The following is an 8,998-nucleotide window of genomic DNA, read 5'->3' as shown; positions in this document are numbered from 1 at the left end:
CGGTTGCCTAAATTTGGTTTTTCTTATCTCTCCCTTACTGCATTCTCCCGTTTTCACACAGGAGGGAAAATGCCAAGACTGCAGAGATCTCCAGAGAGAAAAGCAAGGAACGCAGGTAGTTAATACATGGAGAAATACCCTTCCGTGTCTAGGGCGCTTTTCTAGAGGCCCCAGGAAAGGGCCCGCCCCCGCCCCTCGACTTCGGGACACAGAGACCAGTCCCAGCGCTACCTCCAGGTCACCTCGCCTCCAGCTGCTTACACAGGAACCCAGGTCCTGGTTCTACACGCGTACACTAACGCTCCGGGGTGATTTACATATCGATTCTTATTGGCTACTGGGAGCACTCGCTCTGCTCATTGGCTGATACTGCTCCGTGCCGAAGTTGCGCGAAGGATGTGCGCCGCCCGCAGTGAGAGTGAGGGTCACAGGCATCAGCATTTCCGTTTCCGGCTGGCCTTCGGTGCCATGGCGACCGCGACGGGACTGAGGCATCTGCTGACCTCAAGGAGATGGCGCCTCGGCCGTAGAGAAGTTTCCCAGTCCCGCGTGAGTGCCTACTTTCCCTGCCCTCGGAGAGACGCTGGATCTCGAGAATAGCTCCGCTCGGAGGAATAGCGCTCTTGGGAGCCTCTCTCTTACCAAACGCCATAAGCTTCCTTTCCGCCTCGCAGTCACTTTTTTCCCCGGCCTGCAGGCTCTCGCCGCCCTTGTGCCCGGCGTATCCCAGGTAGATAACAACTCCGATTTTCTGGGGAAGAGGCCCCATCGCCGGCACCCCGGCATCCTGCAGCTGCCATGCGTAGAGGTGCCGAAAGCCCTGGCTTCTGCCGCGCAGCTCCTCCTGCTCCGTGAGTAACGGTGGGAAGGGGAGGCCCGAGAAGTAGCGGAGACCGAGTGTGTATGCAGGTGATGTCGCGTTTCATCTTTGGCCCGTAGAGAGCTCGATGCCCAATGTGGAGAAGCAGGTGCGAGCACTGACCAATTACCTCTGGAGCCGGCATTTACCTGTAGAGCCGGAGGAGTTGCAAAGACGGGCTGTGCATCTTGAGGAAAAATTCCTGGAAAACCGAGGTAGGGCTTAAGAATAAAGAGTAGGCCAAATTGAAATATTGGTGGGAAATGAAGAGCAAGAAATAATTTTGCTGTCTCTCAAATTGATACTGCGGTTTCTTGCTTGACCTTGTGGCCAGGGCAGTTGTTACAATGATGCCTCACTAAGAGAAGATAGACTGTTTCAAAGGTTGCACTTCGGGCTTTGGTAAAGGTCTGCGACGTGCTTCAGTATTTTGTCAAAATCTAGATCCTCGAGTCTTTTTCCTCTAAACCCACTGGGTTCAGACTAAGTTTTGATTCAAGTGAAATAAAGTCCCTGTATGGCTCCCTGTCTAGTACTGAAGCCTTCTTCAGGGATAGGAGAACGAGTATTATTCATCAGACTGAAGCCTTCTTCAGGGATAGGAGAACGAGTATTATTCATCAGGTTATTTTCATGATTTTGAGTTCTTAATATTACAGACCTGCCTTTTATTCATTTGATACTCCCTGCACTTCCCACAGTACCTGGTTCAGTGGGTGCTCAGGAGGTAAAACAATGCTCAGCTAAACACAGTCATGAGACTTAAGATTTTCAGGCCCTTTTCTAACCAATAGAAACATTGGAGATGTCACAATCTTAAGTTTTGGGGAAGTGAAGGAAATCTACCAAATATTGTCCCTATTCTATCACTCTTCCCAACACTTTATTTTGTTTATTTGTAAGTTTATTATTATTATTTTTTTTTTCAGTAATCTCTACACATCATGGGCTTCAAACTCACAACCCTGAGATCTAGATTTGCATGCTCCTTGGTCTTAGCCAGGCACCAAACACTTCTCTTTAAAAGAGGACAGAACTTGTGGGATAGGGCTGGTGGAGCTGAATAAACTGCTACTAGAGGCAAAATACTATCGGGTACATTCTGGTGATGATGATGGTGGTTGCTGTAAGTCTTACCTGAAAGTTTTCTCCAGGTTTGGCTTCTCTCTTAAGTGTTGCGGTTTTGCCTAGAATGGGAGTTGCAGAGGAATGGACAGGCAGTGTATTCAAATACTGGATCTGAGCCCCGTTCTTCCTAGGTCCTCACTCCCAGTTCTCTTTCTCACCCCAGACTTATCTCAGGCAGAGGAGAAACTTCGTGAAACAGTGCTGCGTGCCCTGCGCAAAACTACATACCACTGGCAAGAACTGAGGTAAGGAGGATTGGAAGAGCTGCAGAAGAAAGAAAATTTGTCTTTAGAAGGAGACTGGGGAAGTACAATTACACAGTTCATGTTAGAAATGGCTACCTGGTTCGTAGATCAGGACTCCTCCCTTTTGAGGACTGAAAGCTCTGAGCTGGAAGAGCCCTTTCCAAAGATTTCATTTCCTAAAAATCTAGAAGGTTAACAAGATGATGGAGGTTATTTCCCAGTGGGCATAACACTCTAATTTTTGGTTTTTGTGTTTTTTGTTTGTTTTGGGTTTTTTTTTTTTTTTGGCAGCTACAATGAGAAACTGAGCCTGGTGTATATGGCAGCAAGACTAGATGGTGGGTTCGCAGCAGTCTCCAGGGCATTCCGTGAGGTAAAAGCCCCTCAGCTTCCAACCTGAATCCTTTTACCATCAGTTCCCTTATTCATAAAGTAGTCTTCTGGGTAGGATTCTTGGGACTTGGTGTGTGATTTTTTTTTTTTTTTAAGAGGCTTTCCTTATCCTTTGAAAGGATTTTGTGACCCAAGAAAGATTTAAAATCACTGGTTTAGGAGGTTCCATTCTATAAAGTATTTACATTGAATCTCAAAAAACATTCATATCTCATCCCTGCCAAAGTCCCCTAATTCATATTTACTGAGGCTCTAAATAAGTGTCTACTTATCCTATTGTGGAGTGTTGTATATTTCTTCAGATCCAAGCTCGAGTTCCAGAGTTCCAGCCTCAGACCTTACTGGACTTTGGATCAGGTACAGGTTCTGTCACTTGGTAAGTATCTTTCTGTCTCTGTCAGTTCTAGCTCTAGAGAGCTATGTGTATAACACTCCAAGAGCCTGGGAAACTAGAGGGAGAATAGGAAAGTTGGGAACTAGAATGTTTCTTCCTTGATTAGGTAAGGCATAAGAAGGTATATGGATTAGGGCCAGAACTTAAAGAAACTTCAAGTGAAAAAAAAAGATTCATGTTTAGAGAAATAAAAAAAGGAAAGGAATTTAGGGCATATCACCAAGATTTCTTTTTTTCCTACAAATAGTTTGTAGGAAACTATTTGTGGACTGCCCTTTTTTAAAAGAGTTGTAAGTGAAATAAGAAAATAACATTGTTAGTTTTTCCAACTGTTGTAAAATAATAATTCTATTTCTCAGGGGTGGGGTTGGTGGCAGAGGGGTCCCTTGTAAGGATGACTCTTTGTCAGGAGAATTGGCCATTTATATTTTGCCATCTTAGGGCTGCTCACAGTGCTTGGGGCCAGAGCCTACGAGAATATATGTGTGTGGACAGCTCAGCTGCTATGTTGGATTTGGCGGAGAAGTTACTGAAAGGTGAGAAGAAAGTATAAGGAAGGGCTTTTTCAAAGTTGAGGGAATTAGGCAGAGAACTAGAAAGAGAAGTAGATGAGGGTTCATAGTTAAAGATGAGTCTGATTTCTTTCCAGTGTTATGGTCAGGCAGAGGCTGGACTGTGGATGGGTTGGTTAAGATTAATAGGACAGGTGACCCAATATTTTCTTACCCTACTGCGTCTCACCCTCACCTAGTGCTTTTCTTTATTCTTAGGACTGTGTTTCTTATCGAGAGATCACTTCAGTTTATACCTGTACACTCCTAGTTGCCACATCTCTGCTTTACTCCGCAGGTGGTTCAGAATCTGGGGAGCCTTATGTTCCGGGTGTCTTTTTCAGACAGTTTCTACCTGTATCACCCAAGGCAAGTGACAATGTTTAGAGAATGTTAAATGTGGAATTGGCAGATGGAAAACTGTAGCTTCAGCTTTGCTGCCCAGTGCCGAGTGATAGAAGATAAAAGAGAACAGAAGAAATATCAGACGATAGAACTTTGTTATACTCTTGGAAGGGGGACCAGGGGAAATGTCAGTTCTATTCATGTTTCTCTTCTTGATTCTCAGGTACAATTCGATGTGGTGGTATCAGCCTTTTCCCTAAGTGAACTGCCCAGCAAGGCTGACCGCACTGAGGTGGTCCAAACCTTGTGGCGCAAGACAAGTCATTTTCTGGTGAGCCGAAATTCCTTTTTCCCTTCAAGTTTTTTTTTTCTTAAGTTTATTTATTTTGAGAGAAAGCAAGAGAGAGCAGGGGTGGGGCAGAGAGGGAGAGAGAGAATCCCAGGCAGGCTCTGCACTGTCAGAGTCTTGAACACCCGAACTGTGAGATCATGACCTGAACCGAAATCAAGAGTTGGACACTTAACCCACTGAGCCACCCAGGTACCCCTCCCTTTAAGTTGAGAGCAGCTTCATGGGTTTCATGCATTTTCTTCTCTCCATTGGAACTTGTGTTCATCCTGAACTGTTTTCTCATGCATAGATCCCTTTGTCCCTCTTTTAGGGCCTCATCCCCATCTTATATGGGACAGGCCCTTTCTTTCAGGGCCCCCTCCTCCCATCTGTGAATGTTCTTACAGAGCTACTAACATTTATGTTTTCATGTAATTCAGGGCTTCTGCTTATTTTCCTTTTTTCTGAACAGATATTGGTAGAGAATGGAACAAAAGCTGGGCACTCCCTTCTCATGGATGCCAGGGACCTGGTCCTTAAGGTAAGATTCTTTTTCCTTCTTTCATAACCACCCCCAATCTGTCACCAATTACTGCTACTTCCTTAGAAACTGAAGAGACTGGCATACCATGGTAGGGGTGACTCTCAGGATATTAGGCATATAAAGTCATTACGATATATTGTAGGGATTAGCAGACTAGGACCTGTGGATCAAATCCGGCCTGCCACCTGTTTTTATAGGAGCCATGCTTATTGGTGTGTGTGTTGTCTATGGCTGCTTTCCTACTGTAAGTAGCAGAATTCAATAGTTGGGACGGAAACAGATTTTACCTATTCTCTGGACCTTTAAAAAAGAAAAAGTATGGGGGTGCCTGGGTGGCTCAGTCAGCTAAGCATCTGACTTTGGCTCAGGTCATGATCTCATGGTTTGTGGGTTTGAGCGCCGCATCAGGCTCTGTGCTGACAGCTCACAGCCTGGGGCCTCCTTCAGATTCTGTGTCTCCCTCTCTCTTTGCCCCTCCCCTGCTCATGCTCTGTCTCTCTTTGTCTCTCAATAATAATAAACATTAAAAAAAAAAAAAAAAAAAAAAAAAAGTGCCAGCCCCTGATCTAGGGCATCACTAAGCCAAGAACCTTATCTTTTGGGGACAGTATGAGCCAGTGTATAATCATAAATTTAATTGTCCTGCAGTGGGTTCTTTTTGAGAGTGAAGGTTGCTGACAAGGGAGAGTACCATACTATGTGCCAAGTTCCTGCCTTTCTCCTGCTGCAAAGAGAAAGTTCTTTGTTTGGAGTATTAGAGAAGAAGCCAGCTTAATTCAAGGAACATAGTTAATAATACCAGAATTGAACATTAAGAGTCCTCAGTTTACTGAGTGCAGAGGTTGAGTTATGAGAATAGACCCCTCAGACCCAGCTTAATTTCTTTTTTAGGTAGGCACCACTCCCAGCATGGAGCCCAGTGAGGCGTTTGAACTCATGACCCTGAGATCAAGACCTGAGCTGAGATCAAGAGTCGGACACTTAACCGACTGAACCACCAGCACCCTCCAGCTCAATTTTTTTGGTTTTAGGGCAAAGAGAAGTTGCCTTCGGATCCTCGACCTGGCTTTGTCTTTGCTCCAGTGAGTATTACTTCTGCCTTTCCCAGCATGCAAAGATCTGAACTCAGCTGTGGCCAGGGAAAGTGAGAGGGTAGAGCTAAGCCACCCTCTACTATTTTGTGTCCCTATCCAGTTTCTTTCTTAGTTGTTCCCCTGGCCCTCCCTACCTCCTGCTCCCATGCTCCCATGTCCCTAGCCCTTCTTGACTCTTATCAGGTTGAGTTTTACAGTTGTATGATCTCTGTGGTTCATTTGTCTTACCTCATGTCTTTTGTGTGTGTTCACAGTGTCCACATGAACTTCCTTGTCCCCAGTTGACAGTCTCTAAGCCCCTGGCCTGTAGCTTTTCTCAGGCTTATCACTCCATCCCCTTCAGCTGGGTATGTATCCTGAGAATGTTGTAGCAGGGAGAAACTAGCCTGAGGAAGCAGGATGAAAAAGAGTCAGAGGTGGGAAGAGTTGGAGAAGTTAGAAACAAGCCTGGATATTTTCAGGCCTGAATGTGCATGACTTATGAAAAGGCTGCAAGGATGGGGTGGGGGGGTGGGGGGCACGGTTTTTTCCTGTCTCTTTTTCCTCGAAATAGTCTCTATGTCCTTATCTTAGAATAAGAAGAATCTAAAAGAGGAAAAGTTCTCCATGGTAATTCTGGCCCGGGGGTCTCCAGCAGAGGCTAATCGCTGGCCCCGTATCACTCAGCCTGTCCTTAAACGGCCACGCCATGTGCATTGTCACCTGTGCTGTCCAGATGGGCATATGCAGCATGCTGTGATCACGGCCCGCCGGCATGGCAGGTATAAAGGGTGTGACCAAAATTAGGGAGAGGAGGCAAGACCCTGCAGCCCGCACTGACTTCTCTTTTCCATAGGGATTTGTATCGCTGTGCTCGTGTCAGCTCCTGGGGAGACCTTTTACCTGTGATCACACCTTCAGAGTCAGAGCTTCCTCCGTCCCCTGCTAAAGATCCCCCTGGGAGCTGATGAGGATGTGTAACAAGTATTTGCTTACACAGACCTACCAAGGGTGAAGCTACCTGGTATCCAGGAGGGGAGTGCTGGCGGCCCTATATATCTGTTTGTTTGAGGTTTTAATAATAATAAAAAGTTTTCAAAGAGTAGAAATGGGTCTTGTGATTCTTAAAAGGGACAGAGGTCAGTTGTCACAGCCTATCCTGTGACGGAGAGAATCCTCAGATGTTCAGCGCCTGTCTTCCCACACAGATCTGAAGTTCACCTTCTCCTGTAAGAGTACTGCTCCTCGTACCAGAGACCAGGAAGTCACCCAAGGGAGTGGGGAAAACTGCACTCAGCAGATGTCATGGTTGTTAGGTGGCCACCTGAACAGGGGGGCCAGCAGCTGCCTCGCCTCTGTTTTTCTCCTTCCTTTTATTGTGTCTCTCTCAGGGTCCATCAGTTCCCCCAGAGTTTGCTAGATACATTTTCCTCAAGTGTTAATCCTCAATCCTCATCAAGACTGAATTTTCCATTCCCCCCTCCCCCTCCCCCTCCCCTACCCCACCCCAGTGGATCTAGGCAGGACACTTCAGTTTGCTTGGTTCATTTCTCAGCCTTCCCTGAGGCCTTGCTGTTTCATAGCTAGAGCAACTTTCCTTGTCTTAATATTCTCACCCCCTGCCTCCCCAATACACAACGATTCCTGACTTACCATGGCTTGATTTTCAAGTTTTCAACTTGAAGATGATGTGAAAGTGATGCACATTCCGTAGAAGCTATACTTTGAATTTTGGATTTGGATCTTCTCTCAGGTTGATGGTTATGTGGTACAGTTATCTCTCGTGATGCTGGGCAGCCACAGCTCCCAGGCAGTCATGCGATCCCGAGGGTAAACAGTACACTTAAAACCATTCTGGTTTTCACTTTCAGTATAGTATTTGGTAAATTGTAAGGAATTTCAACACTTTATTATAAAATACACTTTGGTTAGATGATTTTGCCCAACTGTTGGCTAATAGAAATGTTCTGAGCACATTTAGGTAGGCTACTCTATGATTGGTAACTGAGGTGTACTAAATCACTTTCGACTTAGGAGGTTTTCACTTTAGGATGGGTCCATCAGTACATATCGCCATCATAAATCAAGGAAGATCTGCATATATCCAAAAACAGGCATAGTCAAAAGGTAGAACAGCATCAATGTAGTACACCAAAAATCTCAACTTCCACACTAGACATTATCATGCCTAGAGCTACTTTTCTGGGTTACAGTGTTGGAGTCCAGCTCCAGCCAGGTCCAGGGGTCCCTGAAGGATGGACGGTGTCAGCGACAGAGGGAGTGAGAGAGCCCCGAGATTCTTTCTGATCACCAGGCAGGCATCTCTGTCCTGTAAGTTTTGGTGTCTTTATAGGTCAAACAACATGGCATCAGAGAATGGAATTTTTACAATGGATAGTTCTCTGTGATAAGATGTTTTGGAAAATGTACAGAAACAGGTTTTACAGAAGAATTCTTGCAGAACTACCCCAATTATAGTGAGGCTGAGTAACTAAGAAAATAACAGGGTGTTCTTAGTGAAAAACAGAATAACATACACATTTTAATAACACTAAGATTAAGTCAGGTTAAGTTGTAGATACTCATCCATCCTCATCATAGCTGCCAGTGTAAGGGAAGATGTTTGTGGAATGTAGGCCTTAGGAAGGGACTGCTATACATCACCAGTTAGCAAAGGTATATGTAGTAACTTATGTTCTGCTCTTATCTGTTCCTTCTAAGTTAGGCTCTTTGTCTCTGGGCAAGACTTAATTGTCCAGTTATATTCTTTATGGCACCGGAGAGCCAACCATACCTTTAAAGAGTTTAGCTCATTTCCAATACATAGAATAGCCACTTGGAGTACATTTACCTTTGTGTCTAGTTTTATGATTTCTTGAATAGCTAGGGCATGAGAGACATTTTTTGTTAGTTGTTTTACATGTTGATCTGTATGAACTTTTTGGACTAATTCAATTTTTTAATCAGTATTGTACATTTAAATGTTAATCTTTTATGAGTAAGGGTCATTAGCCTGTATATAGTTCAAGGGAAGTATCAAGGGGAACAGGACCTGCCAGAGACACGATGTCTGTTCCCATAATCAAAAGAAGTTCCCCACAAGAAGTTCTTTCCCAAGGTGCAATCATCATATCA

General features: G+C 44.9%; 1 protein-coding gene across 1 annotated transcript; it reads left to right on the top strand.

Moving 5' to 3' along the window:
- Window positions 1-457: 457 nt before the first annotated feature.
- On the top strand, window positions 458-6,968 carry METTL17 (methyltransferase like 17). The gene is made up of 14 exons (XM_039245243.1): window positions 458-549; window positions 698-851; window positions 940-1,074; window positions 2,151-2,232; window positions 2,524-2,605; window positions 2,928-3,001; window positions 3,461-3,555; window positions 3,869-3,939; window positions 4,139-4,246; window positions 4,719-4,787; window positions 5,822-5,872; window positions 6,139-6,231; window positions 6,458-6,645; window positions 6,720-6,968. The coding sequence occupies exons 1-14, from the start codon at window positions 469-471 to the stop codon at window positions 6,829-6,831; spliced, it is 1,395 nt and encodes a 464-aa protein (XP_039101174.1). The 5' UTR covers window positions 458-468; the 3' UTR covers window positions 6,832-6,968.
- The last annotated feature ends 2,030 nt before the right edge of the window (window positions 6,969-8,998 follow it).

This window comes from Hyaena hyaena, unplaced genomic scaffold, assembly GCF_003009895.1.
Source record: "Hyaena hyaena isolate Hyena2069 unplaced genomic scaffold, ASM300989v1 scaffold_256, whole genome shotgun sequence".
Lineage (NCBI taxonomy): Eukaryota > Metazoa > Chordata > Mammalia > Carnivora > Hyaenidae > Hyaena > Hyaena hyaena.
Note: the sequence above shows the minus strand (reverse complement) of the source record. Positions and strands in the feature narration are given on the sequence as shown.